Here is a 24,738-nt window from a genome sequence, read left to right as displayed (position 1 = left end):
AAGTCCTGTGGAATATGTGGTGGTGGAGGAACTGAAACGCTGAGCTGACTCTCTTTGTTGCTGCCTACTGATAATTTGCTGATCGTTGAGGGTCTGACATCTGGGACCCCAATGATCCCGAGATTGGGGGCTTTTGAAACCATAGAGTGGGACACGCTCGGCCTCCTCTTCAGTCATTGCATATGAGCCTGGCATGATCCAGGTTGGATCTGACAGAGTAAATGCACAAGGTAACCTTTTTTTGCCCTCGGCCGTGTGCAAAAGGTGGTTTTCCCCCGGTGGCCATTAGGGTCATTGCACTCTGGTTACCTTAGTTTGTGCACGTAATTTTGTAACAGGTGTGATAGCTCTATAAGAGAGTATCAGGTGTGTTAATCACTGTTGATAAGTGATAAGTTCCTCATTTGCAAGCAAGCCTGGGTAAAGAATGGAGCTGAAGGAGAGTCACGGGCAGCCCAGTCAGAGTGCTGGAGTAGCAGCTATGGTGTCTGCAAGGAGGGCTGGCATGGATTGGTGGAGTGTCAGCTATGGTGTCTGCAAGGAGGACTGGCATTGCTTGGTGGAGTGGCAGCTATGGTGTAAAGCTGCACTCAGAATGCTGGACTCGGTTGCGGAAAGCTGGACTCAAAATGTTGGACTCTTTGGCAGAAAAGCTGGACTCAAAGCTGGACTCTGCTTCTGGACAGCTGCACGCAGGTGTGGACTCTGTTTGCTCCAAGGCTGCACTATGGTGCTGAGAAGATCCATTGCTGGACAGTGCACCCAGATGTTGGACTTGGTGGAGGAAAAGATGCACGCAGGTGGTGGGCTCTGTTGCTGGGAGCGTAAGCAACAGAGCAAAGCTAAGTGGTGTTGCCCTCTTTTGTCACTTTTCCTTATGTGTGTTTAGTGCAGTGGTGGGATTAGTTTCCTCACCGACCAATTCCCTAGTGAGGGTTTAGGTGCAGGGCGAGTCAGGGTTTTGAGGTTCCTGATCAGCGCCCGGTGTGGAACCGGCCTAGGGAACGCTAGGAGTGTAGAGACACTGACTCAGGGGAGTGCAGGAGGTCTCCACATTCCCCGTTCCCTATCGCAGGGCCACCATTGTTATTGTTACCCAGGTTTTCCCTATTCCCTTTGTCTTATTGTATTAGTCACCGGCCTGCGGGCCACGTCACATAGGGCAATTACACGTGCCGCGTCCTGTTGTATTAGTTACCAGCCTGCTGGCCGTGTCACTCAGGACGGGGCACGTGACAGAGCCTAGCTGAGTTCTGCGCTCTGCATAGGCAATAAATGGAGCTGAGGCTGAGCATGCGGACCACTTAGGATGGGGCCGCAGAGCATCAATCTCGGGGCTGTAAAGCCTTGGCCTCTCCATCAGATGAAAGACGCGTGAGCACTTTATGGGGCTCATATAACAAGCGATTTGTGGCCAGATAATTACAGCATAACCTCATTTGTCATCCCGATCACTTTGTGCATGGCTGCCGTATAAATAGGGTGTCGTTACCGAAATCTAATTCTGCCCTAGCCTATGGATGTATTCAAGGATCCTGACCAAGCACTTCCCATCAATCACATGAGCGTGCCGCACCCCACTTCTTACAAATGAGGTCCCTGAGATCACTTTTTGGGAACCTCGGGGGCATAGAACTGTCCAAATCAATAAAAACCTGTTTCTGTTGCCCATAGCAACCAATCACAGAGCAGCTTTCATTTTTCAAGAGCATAATACAGAATGAAAGCTGTGCTGTGATTGGTTGCTGTGGGCAACAGAGACCGATCACCTTTAGCACAATATGGCTGATTGTCCTGGGATATTGCCATGCTCAGCTCATTAACCCTGAATACTAGTATACCAATATCCTGGCCCACTTACTAGAGAGGCGCTGCCTGACAACCTTATTGAAAAGCCTATGGTTGCTAAGGAATATATCCTTAGCAACAAGGCATGGTAAAAAGGGGGCTGTGAAACCCTATGAAGTCAGCCATGGGGAACCTTGGCAGGACCCCGCTCTGTCCTCCACATGAGGCTAAATGGCACTACGTCGATGACACGGTCCATGATAAATTAGTAATGTTCAATATTCACTTATTTCCATGTCCTTCCGTGAAAACAAAAATGGTTGCCTGGCTAGGAAACGTCCTCCAGCATAAATTAAAGGGGTTGTCCGGGCTGAAAACAAAACGTCAGAGGTAGGATGGACATGGTGAAAAAAATCATACTCCACCATTCTCTCCTCATGTCGTCCCCTTGATTCCAGCACCGGACGCTTCGGAGGTCTGCCTTGGAGTGAGAAATGATGAAATCACTGTTCTGTCTTAGGACTGTGATTGACTGCAGCGGTCAGTTGACTAGAACAGCACAAAATCATAGGAAAAAATTCCAAAAATTACTAAAAAAAAAATTCACAAAATGCTGTTGTTACTGTGTTATTGATTAATTACGATTTTGTGTTTTACACCACCTGGTGTAATGATTGGGTATTGCACAGTGTTATTCTTCGGGCATTAGATGGAGTTATTGATTGCTGTATTGCGCTATACTCTGCACGCCTTACTGTACTGTTCGGTGCATAGACATTATATAATAAAGTCATTATTTGCACATTATTTAGTGTAATTATTTGGGCACTATATGTCACATATTGTGTTTTTCATCGCGTAATACTTTAGGCACTATATCGTGTCATTATTTACTATATGGTGGAATTATATTGCATTATCATTTGAGCACCATATCATGTAATTATTTAGGTATTATACAGCGGGTACGGAACGTATTCAGACCCCTTTAAATCTTTCACTCTTTGTTTCATTGCAGCCATTTGGTAAATTCAAAAAAGTTTATTTTTTTTCTCATTAATGTGCACTCTGCACCCCATCTTGACTGAAAAAAAACAGAAATGTAGAAGTTTTTTCAAATTTATTGAAAAAGAAAAACTGAAATATCCCATGGTCATAAGTAGAGTTGAGCGATACCGTCCGATACTTCAAAGTATCGGATCGGAATGGATCGGCCGATCTTAAAAAAAAGTATCGGTATCGCCGATTCCGATACCGGAAGTCCCATTCAAGTCTATGGGACTTCCGGTATCGGAATAAGAAAAACCCTGTTTTTGCCTTGTACAGCCTCTCTGGGGTCTGTACGGGCCTTTCGGGGGGCTGTGCCGGCCTGCCAGGGGGTCTGTGCAGGTTCCGGTGGTCTGTGCCGGCCTGCCGGGGGGCTGTGCCGGCCTGCCGGGGGGTCTGTGCAGGCTCCGGTGGGCTGTGCCGGCCTGCCGGGGGGCTGTGCCGGCCTGCCGGTGGTCTGTGCAGGCTTCGGGGGTCTGTGCAGGCATCGTCCGATGGGACTACAAGTCCCATCGGGCGATGCCTGCTACCATGACAGTGATTGACACATTAGCCAATGATGGGACAGTAGTAGTCCCATCATCCGGCTAATGTGTTGAATGTAAAAAAAATAAAAAAAAAATTACATGCTACATACATACTACATGCATACTACATACATGCTACATTCATACTACATACATGCTACATTCATACTACATATATACTACATATATACTACATGCAACATACATACTACATATATACTACATGCATGCAACATGCATACTACATATATACTACATGCTACATACATACTACATATATGCTACATACATACTACATATATACTACATGCATGCTACATACATACTACATGCTACATGCATACCACATATATACTACATACATACTACATGCATGCTACATGCTACATACATACCACATACATACTACATACATTCTACATACATACTACATGCATGCTACATGCATGCTACATGCTACATACATACCACATACATACTACATGCATGCTACATACATACTACATGCTACATACATACTACATATATACTACATGCATGCTACATACATACTACATGCATGCTACATACATACTACATGCATGCTACATACATAACACATATATACTACATGCATGCTACATACATACTACATGCTACATACATACCACATACATACTACATGCATGCTACATACATACTACATGCTACATACATACTACATATATACTACATGCATGCTACATACATACTACATGCTACATACATACCACATACATACTACATATATACTACATGCATGCTACATACATACTACATGCATGCTACATACATACTACATGCATGCTACATACATAACACATATATACTACATGCATGCTACATACATGCTACATACATACTACATATATACTACATGCATGCTACATACATACTACATGCTACATACATACTACATATATACTACATGCATGCTACATACATACTACATGCATGCTACATACATACTACATGCATGCTACATACATAACACATATATACTACATGCATGCTACATACATACTACATGCTACATACATACCACATACATACTACATGCATGCTACATACATACTACATGCTACATACATACTACATATATACTACATGCATGCTACATACATACTACATACATACTACATGCATGCTACATACATACTACATGCTACATACATACCACATACATACTACATATATACTACATGCATGCTACATACATACTGCATGCTACATGCATGCTACATACATACTACATACATACTACATGCTACATACATACCACATATATACTACATACATACTACATACAATACATTCATACAATACATACATAGACATACAGTACATATAACATAGAGTAACATACTTACCAATACTTGTCACATTGTTCCCAGAAGCCATTGTCTTTTACGGAATAAATATTAACATAACAAACCACAAAAATACTCACCCACGATCCGAAGCAGTCCACGAGTGTGTCCAACGACGATCTTGGGTAGAGAACTGCAGCATCAGCTGATGCTGCCGTTCTCTACGGGCTGCAGGAATCCAATGACGGAAGGTAGGTATCCTTCCGCACTGTATTCCTCCGCCACTTAAAAAAAAAAAAGTCCCTAGTCTCACTTTATGCCATTGCTGTGTGGGAATGCATGTAGTATGTATGTGGTATGTATGTAGCATGCATGTAGTATGTATGTAGTATATATGTGGTATGTATGTAGTATGTATGTAGTATGTATGTAGCATGCATGTAGTATATATGTAGTATGTATGTAGCATGTAGTATGTATGTAGCATGCATGTAGTATGTATGTAGCATTTTTTTTTTTTTTTAACATTTAACACATTAGCCGGATGATGGGACTACTACTGTCCCATCACTGTCATGGTAGCAGGCATCGCCAGATGGGACTTATAGTCATAGAATCATAGAATCATAGAATCATAGAATCGTAGAGTTGGAAGGGACCTCCTGGGCCATCTGGTCCAACCCCCTGCTCAAAGCAGGATTCGCTAAATCATCCCAGTCAGATGTCTGTCCAGCCTCTGTTTGAAGACTTCCATTGAAGGAGAACTCACCACTTCTCGTCCCATCGGACGATGCTTGCACAGACCCCCGGACATCAGCACAGCCCCCCGGCAGGCCGGTACAGACCCCCACAGGGTGCACAGACCACCGGCAGGCCGGTACAGACCCCGGGCAGTCCACACAGCCCCCCGGCAGGCCGGCAGAGACCCCCGGAAGGCCCGAAATGACGGCGCATCATGATGCGCACACACCGCGCATCATGATGACGTCATTTCGGCTGTCAATCAACTTTGAACTTCCGATTCCGATGCCGACTTCCGATATTGAAAAAATATCGGAAGTCGGTATCGGAATTCCGATACAGCAAGTATCGGCCGATACCCGATACTTGCGGTATCGGAATGCTCAACACTAGTCATAAGTATTCAGCCCCTTTGCTCAGTATTGAGTAGAAGCACCTTTTGAGCTAGTGCAGCCAAGGAGTATTCTTGGGAATGATACAAGTTTTTCACCCCTGGGTTTGGGGATCCTCTGCCATTCTTCCTTGCAGATCCTCTCCAGTTCTGTCAGGTTGGATGGTGAACGTTGGTGGACAACCATTCTCAGGTCTCTCCAGAGATGCTCCATTGGGTTTAGATCAGGGCTCTGGCTGGGTCAGTCAGGAATGGTCACAGAGTTGTTCTGAAGCCACTCCTTTGTTATATTAGCTGTGTGCTTAGGGTCATTATCTTGTTGGAAGGTTAACCTTCGGCCAAGTCTGAGGTCCAGAGCTCTCTCAAAGAGGTTTTCATCCAGGATATCTCTGTACTTGTCCACATTCATGTTTCCTTTAATTGCAACCAGTCATCCTGTCCCTGCAGCTGAAAAACACCCCCATAGCATGATGCTGCCACCACCATGCTTCACTGTTGGGATTGTATTGGGCAGGTGATGAGCAGTGCCTGGTTTTCTCCACACATACCGCTTAGAATTATCACCAAAAAGTTCTATCTTCATCTCATCAGACCAGAGAATCTTATTTCTCATAGTCTGGGAGTCCTTCTTGTGTTTTTTAGCAAACTCTATGCGGGCTTTCATATGTCTTGCATTGAGGAGAGGCTTCCGTCGGGCCACTCTGCCATAAAGGCCTGACTGGTGGAGAGCTGCAGTGATAGTTGCCTTTGTGAAACTTTCTCCCATCTCCCTACTGTATCTCTGGAGCTCAGCCACAGTGATCTTGTGGTTCTTCTTTACCTCTCTCACCAAGGCTCTTCTCCCACGATTGCTCAGTTTTGCTGGACGGCCAGATCTACGAAGACTTCTGGTGGTCCCAAACTTCTTCCATTTAAGAATTATGGTGGCCACTGTGCTCTTAGGAACCCTGAGTACTGCAGAAATTCTTTTGTAACCTTGGCCAGATCTGTGTCTTGCCACAACTATGTCTCTGAGCTCCTTCGCCAGTTCCTTTGACCTCATGATTCACAAGGAAATGGACAGTATGTGACTTAAATATGAGTGTCTGAGCAAAGGGTCTGAATACAAATAGTGAAAAATTTAAAGGGGTCTGAATACTTTCCGTGCCCACTGTATGTATTGTATATGTAGGTGGAATTATTTGGACATTATACGGTGGTATTGTTTGGTGGGATTTAATGAGCATATTATGGCAAGGCGGTGAGGGCTTAAACAGAATGATCAGCCACGTATTATTGATGTAAAGTCAATTGATCAGTCTGTGGTGGGAGTAGTGACAGTAATTCAGGGAATGGTGCTATGTAAAATCATCCCAACTTTGTAGGCAGATCAAGCATTGGATTGCCCAAGCCTTGTGTCAGGGTCTCCTGGGGACACGATAGTCGCCAATATCCCATCAGACATAGGTCTTGCACATCATGTAACACATGCCGGCACTAAGAATCTGCTGTAATAACTGCTCACCTAATGTACAGCACATCTCACCGCAGCTCCATCATATCCGCCTGCGGAAATGGACCAAATCCAAGATCATTTTTATATAATTGAGCTCAGTTGGCGTCTTCAAGATAAAGCACATTTCTGAAAAACATTAAGCATTTTGATTTTGGTGTAACCTGTCGTATTAGGAAATTGTTTTATGGCACACAGTTAAATTGAAAACTATAATAATGTTCTCAGGAAACACGGGATTCACTTATGTTTATGTACTGAAGCTAAGACAGCTAAAGGCAAATGAATAAAGGGGGTAAAGTACTTTTGTGGCCAAAAGTATTGACACCCCTGCAATTCTGTCAGATAATACTCAGTTTCTTCCTGAAAATGATTGCAAACACAAATTCTTTGGTATTATTATCTTCATTTAATTTGTCTTAAATGAAAAAACACAAAAAGAATTGTTCTAAAGCCAAATTGGATATAATTCCGCACCAAACATAAAAAAGAGGGTGGACAAAAGTATTGGCACTGTTCGAAAAATCATGTGATGCTTCTCTAATTTGTGTAATTAACAGCACCTGTAACTTACCTGTGGCACCTAACAGGAGTTGGCAATAACTAAATCACACTTGCAGCCAGTTGACATGGATTAAAGTTGACTCAACCTCTGTCCTGTGTCCTTGTGTGTACCACATTGAGCATGGAGAAAGGAAAGAAGACCAAAGAACTGTCTGAGGACTTGAGAAACCAAATTGTGAGGAAGCATGAGCAATCTCAAGGCTACAAGTCCATTTCCAATGACCTGAATGTTCCTGTGTCTACCGTGCGCAGTGTCATCAAGAAGTTTAAAGCCCATGGCACTGTGGCTAACCTCCCTAGATGTGGACGGAAAAGAAAAATTGACAAGAGATTTCAAAGCAAGATTGTGCGGATGTTGGATAAAGAACCTCGACTAACATCCAAACAAGTTCAAGCTGCCCTGCAGTCCGAGGGTACAACAGTGTCAACCCGTACTATCCGTCGGCATCTGAATGACAAGGGACTGTATGGTAGGAGACCCAGGAAGACCCCACTTCTTACCCCAAGACATAAAAAAGCCAGGCTGGAGTTTGCCAAAACTTACCTGAAAAAGCCTAAAACGTTTTGGAAGAATGTTCTCTGGTCAGATGAGACAAAAGTAGAGCTTTTTGGGCAAAGGCATCAACATAGAGTTTACAGGGGAAAAAAAAGAGGCATTCAAAGAAAAGAACACGGTCCCTACAGTCAAACATGGCGGAGGTTCCCTGATGTTTTGGGGTTGCTTTGCTGCCTCTGGCACTGGACTGCTTGACCGTGTGCATGGCATTATGAAGTCAGAAGACTACCAACAAATTTTGCAGCATAATGTAGGGCCCAGTGTGAGAAAGCTGGGTCTCCCTCAGAGGTCATGGGTCTTCCAGCAGGACAATGACCCAAAACACACTTCAAATAGCACTAGAAAATGGTTTGAGAGAAAGCACTGGAGACTTCTAAGGTGGCCAGCAATGAGTCCAGACCTGAATCCCATAGAACACCTGTGGAGAGATCTAAAAATGGCAGTTTGGAGAAGGCACCCTTCTAATATCAGGGACCTGGAGCAGTTTGCCAAAGAAGAATGGTCTAAAATTCCAGCAGAGCATTGTAAGAAACTCATTGATGGTTACCGGAAGCGGTTGGTCGCAGTTATTTTGGCTAAAGATTGTGCAACCAAGTATTAGGCTGAGGGTGCCAATACTTTTGTCTGGCCCATTTTTGGAGTTTTGTGTGACATGATCAATGTTTTGCTTTTTGCTTCATTCACTTTTGTGTTTTTCCATTTAAGACAAATTAAATGAAGATAATAATACCAAAGAATTTGTGTTTGCAATCATTTTCAGGAAAAACTGTGTATTACCTGACAGAATTGCAGGGGTGTCAATACTTTTGGCCACAACTGTATATAAATAACAGGAGAATAAGGGAGTATGTGCTATAGATATTGGGGACATATAGGGGCAGCACAGGTCCAAGCTAACCCCCCCTCATTGGTGGTGTACATTTATCTCATTCATACTAGCTGCCCCTATGACCCATTATGGTTGTCAGGTAGGGTGGTCCAGCCCCAGTGCAATCACTAACTATCTATCATGATCCAATGTGGATCTGACAGTTTAAATGTACAAAGTGAACTTTTTTTCCTTTGGCTTTGTGCCAAAGTGGGTTGATTGCCCCCGGTGGCCATTAGAATTATTACACGTGGTGTCGTTCATTCTAAGTTGCCCCGGTGGTGGTGAGTGGTATCGCACTTTAGTTCTTTGGTTAAGTGCACGTGATTAGGTAACAGGTGTGAATGCTCTATAAATGAGTGTCAGGTGTTTCAATCACTGTTGGTGATATTGTGTTTGTCATTTGGGAAGCAAGCCTGGGTGATGAAGGAGCTGAACATGAGTCCTGCGCAGCCCAGCCAGAGGGGACGAGTGGCAGCTAGGTGGTCTTCAAGAAGGGCTGGCATGGTGTGGTGGAGTCACAGTTTACGGTGTTGGCAGGAAGGGCTTGCATGGCTTGGTGGAGTGACGACTATGGAGAGAGTTGCACTCAGCATGCGGGACTTGGTTGCTGAGAGCTGGACTCAAGCATGCTTGACTTTTTGGGCAGGAGCTGAACTCATCTTTGGGACTCTGTTACTGGACTTCTGCAATTGGTGGTGGACTCTGCTCCAAGGCTGCACTATGGGGAAGGATCCAGTTATGGTGATGGATCTGGGTGGAGGAGAAGATGCACACAGGTGCTGGGCTCTGTTGCTAGGAGCGTATGCAACAGAGCAAAGCTAAGTGGTGTTTCCCTTGTTTTGTCATCTTTCCTCATGTGTGTTTTAGTGCAGTGGTGGGATTAGTTTCCACACCGACCAATTCCCTAGTGAGGGTTAAGGTCAGGAGGAGCTAGGGTTTTTAGGTTCCTGTTGCGCGCCCGGTGCGGAACCGGCATAGGGAACGTTAGGAGTGCAGGGACACTGGCTCAGGGGAGCTCAGGAGGTCTCCACTTCCCTATTCTCTATTGCAGGGCCCAACATTGTTAATGTTTCCCAGGTTTCCCTTATTGTTTAAATTCGCCTTACTGGAGGCGGGGTTTCCAGACTTGTATATAGGTTGTGAGAATCATGTTGGAATAGTGGATGAGGGCAGGTATATCTCGCCCAGATTCCTTTCCTATGTGGCCTAGTCTGGTCAGTATCTCACCTGGTGACTAATGAATAATGGGAGGCGGATATAAAAGGATGCCAGGTGGTTGTGTGAGTGTCTCAGCCTGGGAACACAGAGAGCCTGTCTGTGTGAGAGACACACGTGAGTGGAAGCAGTGCCCACTGCAACTGTGGTTTGGCTGGACGGGAGAAGCCCGCCAGTTGGTAGTTAGGTTGTCCATTGTTTAGTTAGTGCCGGACAGGCAAGGATTTGTTTTATGTTTTATTTCCTTTTGCATTGCTTTCACCATTAATAAACCTGACCCAGGGTCAGTTACACCCGAATCCCAGCTCTGCGCCTGAGTTTAATGCTGAACGCACGTGACCTTTGACCCCAGCAAAGGCGATCCCGGAGTGTTTTATCACAAGGTGTAATGTCTAAATTTGCCAGATGGAGGCGGCGTATCCAGCTGCACGTGTTATTATTTAAATTCGCCCCACTGGAGGCGGTGTATCCAGGGTCACGTGTGTCACATGGGTTCGCCTTGCGGTACTCGCTGCGTCCAGACACACGTGACTGTGACACTATCCTACTTCATATGAACTAATCAATCCTCTGTGAGCTCGAGCTATCGCCAGTATTACTGTAGGTCAGGGTGTGTTCTCAGCCTAATAATGCTACTAATGACCACATTGTGAAATGAATTCTCTAAGTCACAGGTCAGGGTGAGCAACACAGACCGAAGGCTATGAAGTAGCAGCCCGGGCTTCCTAAATGGCATCTGGCACAATGAGGTTCAGGATAGTAGGCAGACAACGGAGAAGGAAATAACAGAAGATGCAGAGTCAGGAGTGACACACAAGAACAGAAGACATATGCTGAATTCAGGAATCAAAGCAGTGTTAAGGCCCCGTTACACTAAGCGATATCGCTAGCAATATCGCTATAACGTCACTGGTTTTTGTGACGTAGCAGCGATATTGTTAGCGATATCGCTATGTCTGATACTTACCTCCGACCAGCTCCCCCGCTGGTTATCGCTGATCGCGCGAGAACGTCCTGGACCGTTTCTCGTCGTCAGCTTCCTGCTGGGCATCCTGTGGCGCCGACGAGCGACGCGTGGACGCGGGCGGGAGGACATCAGGATCGCCGCGTCTGACAGGTAAGCAGCGACCCCCGACCGCTGCTATGTCGCTGGTGAGATCTGCCTGTGTGGCAGCTCACTAGCGACCACTTAGCGATGCACCAGCGATCCTGACCGCGTCATATCGTTGTCGGGATCGCTGGTGCATCTCTAAGTGTGACATTAGCCTTAGTAGTGTGAACAATTTCAGAGAAGAGTTTGTTATGCTTACAGCAGATAAAGGGTCAATCAACAAACAAATAGATAGTCACAGGCAGCAATGGAGAACAGGCAAACTTGATCGTAGAGACGAAAGACTCTGATTCAGCAGCGTAGTGTGAATAAGTCCAGAGAAGAGTTTATGCTTACAGCAGATGAAGAATTAGTTGCAGGTCTGAGCCAGGAAATAAATGCAGATTGTAGAAACAAGCAGGAATTTTCTGAAATGATTGCCATCAGAGAGGTTGACTGCAAAAACGAAGGTTAATGAACACAAAGCGACTTATTAATGAGAGACACATGAGTGTCAGTGTCGGCCTTGGGGGATGATGTCACTGGAGTTTACCAGGCAACATGTGTGTGATGGTGTGATATGTTATGTGGATGCCATTTTTTGTATATTCCTATTTTTCTATTTCAGTTATTTTCACAGTGTTTTTCTTATTACATTGTAAGTCTACAGCCTCACTGTATCTGTCTCTTGATGACCCCCTGTAGTGCATTAATCCCTAAGGCCCTTTGTTCTCTTCTGGGGGCCTGGAAACTGCCCCAACTTGTTTGACTTTCCCTGGACAAGGAAGGGGGTGGAAAGAGAACAGGAGCTGGGCAAGTCAGTTCCGGTGTGGACAGGATCGTGTAAAGACTGCATTTCAGAGAGAAGGACCCATTTTATCCTCTGGTGCTAGAGTTTTGGAATGTCGTTTCCCTGGACATTTTATCCTGTTACTGGACTGCATTCTTATTCTGGACTATCTTATCCTTTGTGTGGTGGACTGAATATGGACCTTTTCGTATTTTGCCTGAATAAAGGTCTCGGAATTGTTCACTCTTCGCTTGCTCTGTTGATTGTGTGATACCAGAGAAGGACCCCGTGACAATGTGAAACCTAACATGGAGCACAGGTCAGCGGCCAGAGAGGAAGGGAGCAGAGCCCGGTGTAACAGGAGCTGAGACAGCTGCATAACACCAGCAGTAAGCATAGATGATAAAAAAGAGCAAAGGATTGAAAAGCAAAACCTATCAGAAAGTTGTAGAACGTTTTATAATCCAGGATTAAGTATTAGATACATAGTACTGGATGAGCCGCAAGGGAGTGTTGAGTTATGCTCCATTGTAAAGAGCTGCTGGAAATCTCAGGAAGGTCGCCCAAAAAGAGCTCAGAATTATATTGTGCCAAACCCCAATTTGATGCAAAGCCTTGTATAGACCCTTGACATCACCGTACAAGGGGAGCATTACACATTGTTCCTAAATATCTTCCTTCCTATATTGGTCATATCTATTTATGTATAGACCAGATTCATCAAGAGAAGTGAGCTTCACTCGGCCCATGTGTACAAAATCTGATTCACTTTGTATCTGGATTTTCTGCGCTGCCCATTTTTCTGGAAAGTATTTATAAAGATATTCTGGTGGAGTCTCAAGATGCCCTGCACCCATTGCGACGTCAATGTTTGGTATTCCTCCTTCATTTTCCCTGTTTTTTGCTTCATCAATTGATTTATCTATCTAGGGATTGTATCTATTATCTATCTATTATCTATCCATATAACTTTTAAAGTTAGCCACACAAGTGCTTATGGAGCACCCTCACTCATCAGGGCCGTGGGGTACTCGGTACCGGGCCGGTTGATCTTCTCAACTGGGGGTCGTCCGTGGCCCTGGGGCTCCATTTCAAAGGGGGGTTGTTTCAGTGTGCTTATGGTGGTGAAAGTTTATAAGTGATTCGTGACGCCACCTGTGGTGTCCGGCAATAGAGATGTAAGCCGACGCTGCAGACAGATCCTCTGGGACAGATGGTGTGGTGCAGCAATGATGTTATAGCCCTCCACAGGCAGGGCTGTAGTCCCAGGGCAGTGTAGGTGAAGTGACACTTAGATGGTGTAGTGTCTGGCGCAAGGGATGTGGCAGTGCTGGGCAGGTTGGCGCAGGAATAAGCGGAGGACACCAGGGCATGTAGTTCCAAAGCTTTACTCACAGTCTGTTGCAGGTACAGGTGCCCGCATCCGGAGCTCAGCCAACTTCCAGACAAGATGGAATACTCCTTTCCAACACTCCGCCAACATATGTGCCTTTCCTGAACGTCTCCTCTTATAGCGCCTTTGAGTGAAGTACTCCTAGTACTGAGTTACACTGGAGTTCCTCCTGTCAGATGTTCTTATGAACTCTACTTGTACGGCAGACAGCTGTAGCCTGCTTCGGGGACTCCTTACTACCTAGTCCCGGCTCACTATCGTTGCTGTTGTGCCCCCAAGTCTTGTGTAGGAATAAAGTGGTCACTACTTCTATTCCTCCGGTATCTGCTGCAGGACCATTAGTATCTGTACAACCTCAGGGACCGGACCCCGGCCTTGCGCTTAGAACTTGAAAAGGGTTCTCCTCTAACCCTGGTCCTTGTTCTCTTATTCTCCTCACGTTCCGTGCTAATCCTTCTTCCCAATGGAGAATCAAGCTTCCTTTCTCTGTCTCTTTCCTGTGCCAGCAGACCCAGATCACTGTGGCCTGCTGCAGCACTTCCTTCTTCCATCCCTCTCCCGGGGATCTTCTCTCTCACACTCCGTCCGCCTACATCTTCACTCACTGACTGAGTGACTGGACTCAACTCTTCCCGCTCTTTTAGGTGAACTAAACTCCACCCACCTCTCAGCACGCTTCGTGTTCCAAGCAGGGAGCCACCGAAGGTGCTTTGCTACACTACTTTGTGATGTGGGGTGCAAGTGTTGGAGCGTGGTCAGGAGTCTTCAACTTACCTGGATGGTGGGGTACCACACCTCAGGAGGAGGTGCAGTACCTCTGTGGCAACTGAACCCTCAGGGGCGCCACACTTAGAAAGGTGCAATAATCATCGGTAGCTTCAAACCCAACTGGAACAATCTGCGCACAGTTTAGGATATGACATCTCTGTGCGGTCTCCTTTTTTATAACATACTTGGGCCATTTATTAAAAGTCCTAAATTTACCTTTTTGTGAGTAATATTCTATACTGAGTCATCAAGAAGCAGCATTAAGTCCCTCTCCACATCCATTAGCATAAGTCTTGGGTTGGAATTCCTCTCGCTAATATGTTCCATAAGACTCAACGTTATCTAATAAGAGGTGAGAGCAGCAGATGTGTCTCAGGGTCTCTCCCAGTAACAACCAAAGGCACGTGTGGGTCCCTGAGAACACAACGCTTGGCAGCTGTTGACTGGGTGGAGGACAGAATGCAAATATATAAACTGATGTGCTGTACAGATGTGCTAATATATCTTATAAAACGTCTGTATATGTATAGTCTTACAATGACAGATATATCCTCATGGAATCAGAGAATTAACTAAAGAGGGAAAAGATCTGGAGTGACACACTGTATTATACTCCAGAGCTGCACTCACTATTCTGCTGGTGCAGTCACTGTGTACATACATTACATTACTGATCCTGAGTTACCTCCTGTATTATACTCCAGAGCTGCACTCACTATTCTGCTGGTGCAGTCACTGTGTACATACATTACATTACTGATCCTGAGTTACCTCCTGTATTATACTCCAGAGCTGCACTCACTATTCTGCTGGTGCAGTCACTGCGTACATACATTACATTACTGATCCTGAGTTACCTCCTGTATTATACCCCAGAGCTGCACTCACTATTCTGCTGGTGCAGTCACTGTGTACATACATTACATTACTGATCCTGAGTTATATCCTGTATTATACCCCAGAGCTGCACTCACTATTCTGCTGGTGCAGTCACTATGTACATACATTACATTACTGATCCTGAGTTACATCCTGTATTATACCCCAGAGCTGCACTCACTATTCTGCTGGTGCAGTCACTATGTACATACATTACATTACTGATCCTGAGTTACATCCTGTATTATACTCCAGAGCTGCACTCACTATTCTGCTGGTGCAGTCACTGTGTACATACATTACTGATCCTGAGTTACATCCTGTATTATACTCCAGAGCTGCACTCACTATTCTGCTGGTGCAGTCACTGTGTACATACATTACATTACTGATCCTGAGTTACATCCTGTATTATACTCCAGAGCTGCACTCACTATTCTGCTGGTGCAGTCACTGTGTACATACATTACATTACTGATCCTGAGTTACATCCTGTATTATACTCCAGAGCTGCACTCACTATTCTGCTGGTGCAGTCACTGTGTACACACATTACATTACTGATCCTGAGTTACATCCTGTATTATACTCCAGAGCTGCACTCACAATTCTGCTGGTACAGTCACTGTGTACACACATTACATTACTGATCCTGAGTTACATCCTGTATTATACTCCAGAGCTGCACTCACTATTCTGCTGGTGCAGTCACTGTGTACATACATTACTGATCCTGAGTTACATCCTGTATTATACTCCAGAGCTGCACTCACTATTCTGCTGGTGCAGTCACTGTGTACATACATTACTGATCCTGAGTTACATCTTGTATTATACTCCAGAGCTGCACTCACTATTCTGCTGGTGCAGTCACTGTGTGCATACATTACATTACTGATCCTGAGTTCTAACCTGTATTATACTCCAGAGCTGCTCTCACTATTCTGCTGGTGCAGTCACTGTGTACATACATTACATTACTGATCCTGAGTTACATCCTGTATTACACCCCAGAGCTGCACTCACTATTCTGCTGGTGCAGTCACTATTCTGCTGGTGCAGTCATTGTGTACATACATTACATTACTGATCCTGAGTTACCTCCTGTATTATACTCCAGAGCTGCACTCACTATTCTGCTGGTGCAGTCACTGTGTACATACATTACATTACTGATCCTGAGTTACCTCCTGTATTATACCCCAGAGCTGCACTCACTATTCTGCTGGTGCAGTCACTGTGTACATACATTACATTACTGATCCTGAGTTACATCCTGTATTACACCCCAGAGCTGCACTCACTATTCTGCTGGTGCAGTCACTATTCTGCTGGTGCAGTCATTGTGTACATACATTACATTACTGATCCTGAGTTACCTCCTGTATTATACCCCAGAGCTGCACTCACTATTCTGCTGGTGCAGTCACTGTGTACATACATTACATTACTGATCCTGAGTTACATCCTGTATTATACCCCAGAGCTGCACTCACTATTCTGCTGGTGCAGTCACTGTGTACATACATTACATTACTCTGTAAAATTTTGTAAAAAGTTAAGAATATATATTTACGGTAATAATATAGGTCATGTCATTGGTAAGATAAAAAATTGTAATAGTTGGATACTTTATAAATTGTTTTTGGAGATTCTTTTTGTGCGACCAATCTAAAAGTAGTAATTTAATTTCATTAACAGAAATATCGTAACTGCAAAAACCTAAAATATAAGATTTGAAATGGCGACGAGGACTAATAAATAATCTTCCTGCTCGATTCAGATACACGCTGAAAATAGAGGAAATTGATCTGGCAGCGGATACACGGAACACGGCATTAAAATATATCATCAAAAGAGAGTAACGTTCCCCGGCTGCAGCTGCAGGACAGACATTGTAAGGAAGGGGGAGATTAGGGGTGAGCTCACAGGAGCCGGACTCCTACAGGGAGAAGACTGTAGAAATAGGACCTAGAAAATTAATAGTTTATAATGATAAAATTGTAATAGAATTATTATTATTGTTATTATTTATTATCTTAGGATAGTAATAGATAACTATAGCGCCACCACAGGAGAAGTAAAGTATTACACAGTGCTCTCCGAACATTCTGCTGTAAGACATGGCCATGTCATGTCCTCCATAGAGATGAGGATGCTGATTGGGGTCACCCCCTCTAGTAACTCTGAATTGGACGGTAGACAATGTGTTTTCTAAACCACAGATCCCCTATGAGAAAACCTAGAGCTTCCCCTCCGCTGGAACGAGCATGATTGTAGGAAGGGAGGTGACCGGAGCACTTCCCCCATACACAGCGCACATGTTCTGGAACTCTGTCAAGTTTCATTAGGTTTATACTTAGTTGTTGATCCAAGTCATAAATCAGCGTAATTTTCTTTCGAGTGCTGGATAATTGCATCTAATTAGCTGCTCCGAGCCCTACAGAATAGAGATGAATGTGCGCAGCGGAGCGACAGTCAAAAACGACATCAGACATTGATAATGGCTTCCAAACATCAGAAAGCGGTCAGCACCTGCGGTGTACAAGAGGCACGACATACGGCATATCTATAGCCAACATTAAAAATAGCAAGTGATCTACTGTACCAGCCAGAATGACATAGATTAGCAGCAAGCTAGCACCGAATACAGGACAACAAAGAATAAAATAAATCTACTTTATTTCAACCGATTTAAAAAGGAGTAATCCTGATAAAAGTGCACCTACCAAAGACAAACAAACATACACAGACCATCACACGCCACTTTTTAGATAGTCCGGATAAACCCCAATGATCTTCTTTTGCACAATGCTATTTATTAAGATTGCTGTAAAAGAGAAATGGTGCATTATCCGGTGTGCAGGTAACAATTCCAAGTAATCCACTCACCAAATGGAGTTTTGTAACCGGCAATGGAGGATTCGCTGCTGTAGAACCACAGATCCTCCAGGGACCAACGTAGAAGATTCAGAACAGGAAAAACGTGCTCAGACAATCCGCGCTGCGAATCACGAAAAACTCGGATTATTAATACAACGGTCTTTATTCTACGCGTTTCAGAGTCTCACAGAACTCCTTCCTCAGGACAAAAAAAACACCTGGTAGTGATTGGCAGCGCGGATTGTCTGACCACATTTTTCCTGTTCTGAATCTACAGTGCTATTTACAGTATGTGACAGCATCTATCAGGTAATCAGAGACAATACTTGACAGTCCCTCTAAACCAAGCTTTCACAATCTAACCAGACCATTGGAGCCATAAATATTATTCCTCATAGTCAGTAAGGAGTGAAATATCAAATCAAAAACAGTGCATTCCCCCATTCAACAGGGCACCGAATTTCATAGACTCTATAGCAGCAATGACATTGGCTTATATATTTGAAAGTGGCATATCTTGCAAACTGAGGTACATTTCATATGTATATAATGCCTTCCCATTAGGGTATATACTAAATAAGCTTATACCTTCTTGTTTCCAGAAGTTTGCATGCATGGCATATAATAAGGGAGGATCTCACCCATATTATAAAGTGATGGGTTCCTCCATGTCAGTACATCTCCCGTCTCCCGACGCGTTTCACTGTTGTCCAGATCATCAGGGGAGAAAATATGATGTGAATAAATGCCTTCATATCCCAAAAACGCCATCAAAGAAGCTGCTCACCGGTTTATCTTTATATTACGCGCCACCTTTCATACTTCCTATCTTCACATGTGAAGTGAATAATTAGTGCTGACAGCTTCCTGTCCGGAAGACACCCATCGCGCAGGTGCAAACCCAAGCGGCGTCACAGAGAAACTAGTGCACCCACTGCGCAGGTGCAGGGCATAACGGCGTCACTAGCCTCTGGAGGAGACTGCGCAGGCGCGCCATTACTGTCACAAAACAGCCAGTGCCAGTAACTACCTCCTCTTTTGATATATCGGGCCGCCCACATCATCCACCGCGCAGCCGCAGGTCACAGCAGCATCATTGATCACCATGGAGCATTACAAGTACGCGCTCTTCTCATCATCAGGATGCGCTGTCACGTAGTGTACCCTCCGCGCATGCGCAAATCCGCACGGAGTTACTATAGAGCCCATCAAATGGACACGCCACCTCTCACCGATTAAACAACATACGGCACGCATATGCATATACTTATGGCAGCAGATGTGTGACGATGGTACGCTGTCATTCCTTCACCAGTATCAAACCCATTATGTGTGCAAAGGATGTCTCTGTGCCTATAGCGTGATATCTGGCATAGCAAATAGAGGATAACACGCAACCACGTCTCCTCCTATCATTCAAGTGCAAAAAAACCCGCTCATTCTAAACCATAACATATGGATGGGTTACAGCCGCAGTATAGTGCCAACATTTAAGTGCCACAGGAACATCAGGCCTCAAAAAAGGGAAACCCTCCATATACGCTACATAATATAGTGTCTGTCCTACAGGGTCTATTGTGTTGACAAATTTTCTCCCTAAATTGTCGGTAAATGGGCCTGTTATTTGTATCACATAAGTGTACACTATAACAGAAAAAAAACCAAAAGTCCTCGGTTTTTAAGAATGCGCCGCGCAGGCACACTTCCTCATTCAGCAAACCTAAAGGAAGGGTGCAAACCATAGAAATTGATACAAAAACAAATTAAAGTAAACCCACTATCTTCATCAATAGCTAGCCCACTCAAAGGCCCTATTTTTATGATTTGTGACCATCAGGTATCATCAGGTACCAATGTCAGCATCTATTCAAAAAAAAAAACACAAAAATTGAGCTTGGTTTGAGTTGGTACACATGCAGCATATAAATGCATGTTCACATGGCCTAAAAGCATACACAACCTACAAAAGAGAAAATGAAAAAAACCCTGCTGTAATTAAATAAGTAAAAAGCAAAAGTGCATTTAAATCTTACAGAGTTCTTAGTAATACTGTATTTGATCAAACATAGCATAAAAGCCGTCCCACCATCGACAAGGTGACTCTGTGGTCGGGGCGGTCCTACACTGTCTAGTATTAATAACCTTATCATGTGTCAAAGTGGACGTCTGTGTGAATAAGGGCAGACCTTGTTGATGTTGGGACGGCTTTTATGCTATGTTTGATCAAATACAGTATTACTAAGAACTCTGTATGATTTAAATGCACTTTTGCTTTTTACTTATTTAATTATAGCAGGGTTTTTTCCATTTTGTCTTTTGTAGATATTTAAAAAAAACAAAAAAGTAGAAGCGCTTAAGTGCATTCTCCTTCATATCGCACTTCAATAACATATCAGCTCTTCTAAATAAAGTTGTCATGATACAAATATGAGTCACAGACTAGACTGAGTGCAGTCCTTGATATGGTTTAGACCTTCTGCCTGATTTCCTAAGAAAAATGGGCAACAGAGGAGTCTTATAAAATACAACAGGAAAAAGTAGGAAAAAATATATATATCCCCGTAAAAAAGGTATAAATCCATGGGGCAGTCTCCTGAGAAACTCCACAACCCTTAAACCCATATACAGGGATCTGACTTTACATACAGCCCAGTGGAGGAAAGCTCCTGGAGAATACAAAGGAACCGGGATGGAGTTTTTTCCGGTGAAAAACTCAAAATGAGGCAAAGGAAAGTTGATAATTCAAACCCGTGGGTTGAAGGGTTTTTAACCAAAAAGTCCATTTGCATTCCCTTTGAAAAATGAGTCTATCCCAATCTCCACCTCGAATGGGAGAAGGGACCTTATCTATCCCCATAAACTTCATTTTCTTAAAATCTCCTTGATGTACTCGATTAATGTGGTTATGTGGTTTGCTATCGCCGTATCTCTGTGATTCACCACATCCCCAATATGTTTGCGAATCCTTTTCCTAAACTCTCTCCTCGTTTTCCCGACATACTCAAGTCCACAAGAACAGGTCGCCTTATAAATTACACCCTCAGTGCAGCAATTTATAAACTGTTTTATAGTGTACGTTATTCCTGTATTATTACCTTTAAAGGATTTCCCTTGTGCTATTGACTGGCAGGCTTTGCAGTTCCCACACTTGTAGCAACCTTTGAAATCTTTCTCAATCCATGTTTTTACCTCTCTAAGGGTGGTTTCACATTAGCGTTTCAGGGCGCAGCGACGGCCTGCGCATGGCCACCACTAAGCCCCGCCCCTGCCACGCCTCCTCCGGTAGCTCTGCCTACGGGCGCATGACGCTGCATGCGTCCTGTGTCCCCTATCTTTATCACTGGGGACGCAGGCCGCGCGCAGTATGCGTTTGGCGGCGCATGCGTCCTTTTGACGGTGCGCCAACCAGTGCCAAATGCAACCTGTTGCAATTTGGTTGCGCTCGCCATTTGGTCCCCTCTGGATGCATACATCCAGGAACGTAATCTGGGACCTATGTACCTCATATGTGAACCGTAGCCCCAGATCATTGGAGTTGAGTTCTTCTACAAACAAAGTGAAATCAGTTTCTGTGCCTTTCCAGAAGACAAATATGTCATCAATATAGCGTAGCCATAAAGCTACACTATCATGTCGAGAACGCATGGCATCGTTAAATACAACTTTTTCCTCCCACCAGCCCAGGAGCAAATTTGCATAAGTGGGTGCACAGGGACAACCCATCGCGGTGCCCCTGAGCTGGTGGAAGTATTTGTTGCCAAAAAGAAACACGTTATTGGTCAGACAGAACTCTAAGGCCCTTATCACAAAAGTACTATGTTTCATAAAGAAACGTCCACGGGTCTTAAGATAATACTCTACCGCCATTAGCCTCTTTTCATGAGGTATTGAGGAATACAGGGCCTCCACATCTATACTTCCAAAGCGTTTCTTCCATTTTAATTTACGGGCAAATAAATGTAGGTCCTTCACAGTCTCAAAAATATCCAAGTCCGATGTCAGCACAAATGAGAGACCCGTGCTCAGTACACACATCTCAGTCTCAGTAAGGGGTCGAGAAGACAAGTTAATCACCTATATCCAACATTAATGTGAGTTCCTGCATTTGTGTGTTTCTAGGTATTCCGTGTCCCATAATAATCGCCTGGGCTATAGGGAAGCTGTGCAATGAGAACGAACAGTAAGTTTATATCTTTTCCTACATAAGGACAGCGTTATAGTAGTAATTTTCTTGAATATAAGGGCAGTATTATAGTAGTTTTGTTCTTGTACATAGGGGCAGTATTATAGTAGTTATATTCTTGTACATAGGGGTCAGTATTATAGTAGTTATATTCTTGTACATAGGGGGCAGTATTATAGTAGTTATATTCTTGTACATAGGGGGCAGTATTATAGTCGTTATATTCTTGTACATAGGGGCAGAGTTATAGTAGTTATATTCTTGTACATAGGGGCAGTATTATAGTAGTTATATTCTTGTACATAGGGGGCAGTATTATAGTAGTTATATTCTTGTACATAGGGGCAGTATTATAGTAGTTATATTCTTGTACATAGGGGTCAGTATTATAGTAGTTATATTCTTGTACATAGGGGGCAGTATTATAGTAGTTATATTCTTGTACATAGGGGGCAGTATTATAGTCGTTATATTCTTGTACATAGGGGCAGAGTTATAGTAGTTATATTCTTGTACATAGGGGCAGTATTATAGTAGTTATATTCTTGTACATAGGGGTCAGTATTATAGTAGTTATATTCTTGTACATAGGGGCAGTATTATAGTAGTTATATTCTTGTACATAGGGGGCAGTATTATAGTAGTTATATTCTTGTACATAGGGGGCAGTATTATAGTCGTTATATTCTTGTACATAGGGGCAGAGTTATAGTAGTTATATTATTGTACATAGGGGGCAATATTATAGTAGTTATATTCTTGTACATAGGGGCAGTATTATAGTAGTTATATTCTTGTACATAGGGGCAGTGATATAGTAGTTATATTCTTGTACATAGGAGCAGTATTATAGTAGTTATATTCTTGTACATAGGGGGCAATATTATAGTAGTTATATTCTTGTACATAGGAGCAGTATTATAGTAGTTATATTCTTGTACATAGGGAGCAGTATTATAGTAGTTATATTCTTGTACATAGGGGGAAGTATTATAGTCGTTATATTCTTGTACATAGGGGCAGAGTTATAGTAGTTATATTATTGTACATAGGGGGCAATATTATAGTAGTTATATTCTTGTACATAGGAGCAGTATTATAGTAGTTATATTCTTGTACATAGGGGGCAATATTATAGTAGTTATATTCTTGTACATAGGAGCAGTATTATAGTAGTTATATTCTTGTACATAGGGAGCAGTATTATAGTAGTTATATTCTTGTACATAGGGGCAGAGTTATAGTAGTTATATTATTGTACATAGGGGGCAATATTATAGTAGTTATATTCTTGTACATAGGGGCAGTATTATAGTAGTTATATTCTTGTACATAGGGGCAGTGATATAGTAGTTATATTCTTGTACATAGGAGCAGTATTATAGTAGTTATATTCTTGTACATAGGGGGCAATATTATAGTAGTTATATTCTTGTACATAGGAGCAGTATTATAGTAGTTATATTCTTGTACATAGGGAGCAGTATTATAGTAGTTATATTCTTGTACATAGGAGCAGTATTATAGTAGTTATATTCTTGTACATAGGGAGCAGTATTATAGTAGTTATATTCTTGTACATAGGAGCAGTATTATAGTAGTTATATTCTTGTATATAGGAGCAGTATTATAGTAGTTACATTCTTGTACATCGGGGCAGTATTATAGTAGTTATATTCTTGTATATAGGGGCAGTATTATCGTAGCTATTTTCTTGTACATAGGGGCAGTATTATAGTAGTTATATTATTGTACATAGGAGCATTTTTATAGTAGTTATATTCTTGTACATAGGAGTATTATAGTAGTTATATTCTTGTACATAGGGGCAGTATTATAGTAGTTACGTATCTGTACTTGGTGGCTATTACTATATACCGTATACATTTTTGTACATGTATGGAAACAATTGAATGTTTATTATTTATCACAATTTTTCCCAGATGCTGGATTGGAAAAGGGCCAGGAAAATACATTGATTATATTTATCAAGGACCTGTCATCCTCGTCCTTCTTGTAAGTTATAATTTATTTTTCTATTTGAACGAGAGCAGATATTTTTTTTTCCCTTCTTTACCCGGTCCCCAACAACCATTATCTAGTACATTATCTTGTATTAGCAATATTCACCTTCCAGGATCTGCTGGAAATATTGCAGTATAACTATGTAATAAAAAATGTAAGCAAAATATAGTGTAAAAAAAAAATGTAATGGAAAGAAAAGAAATTTAA

At 43.1% G+C, this 24,738-nt stretch overlaps 1 protein-coding gene across 3 annotated transcripts in view; it reads left to right on the top strand.

The window, feature by feature from the left end:
• The window catches only part of CRHR2 (corticotropin releasing hormone receptor 2), a 320,584-nt gene that overhangs the window by 281,566 nt on the left and 14,280 nt on the right, over window positions 1-24,738 (top strand). For all 3 annotated transcript variants that reach the window (XM_073582167.1, XM_073582169.1, XM_073582168.1), the window contains 2 exons: window positions 22,443-22,503; window positions 24,450-24,522. In XM_073582167.1, coding sequence (XP_073438268.1) covers window positions 22,443-22,503; window positions 24,450-24,522 — 134 coding nt within the window. The remainder of the gene's footprint in view (window positions 1-22,442; window positions 22,504-24,449; window positions 24,523-24,738) is intronic.

The sequence above is a fragment of the Dendrobates tinctorius genome, unplaced genomic scaffold (genome assembly GCF_039654945.1).
Source record: "Dendrobates tinctorius isolate UK_male_01 unplaced genomic scaffold, ASM3965494v1 ptg000070l, whole genome shotgun sequence".
Classification (NCBI taxonomy): domain Eukaryota; kingdom Metazoa; phylum Chordata; class Amphibia; order Anura; family Dendrobatidae; genus Dendrobates; species Dendrobates tinctorius.
This window is presented reverse-complemented; position numbering and strand designations above follow the sequence as displayed.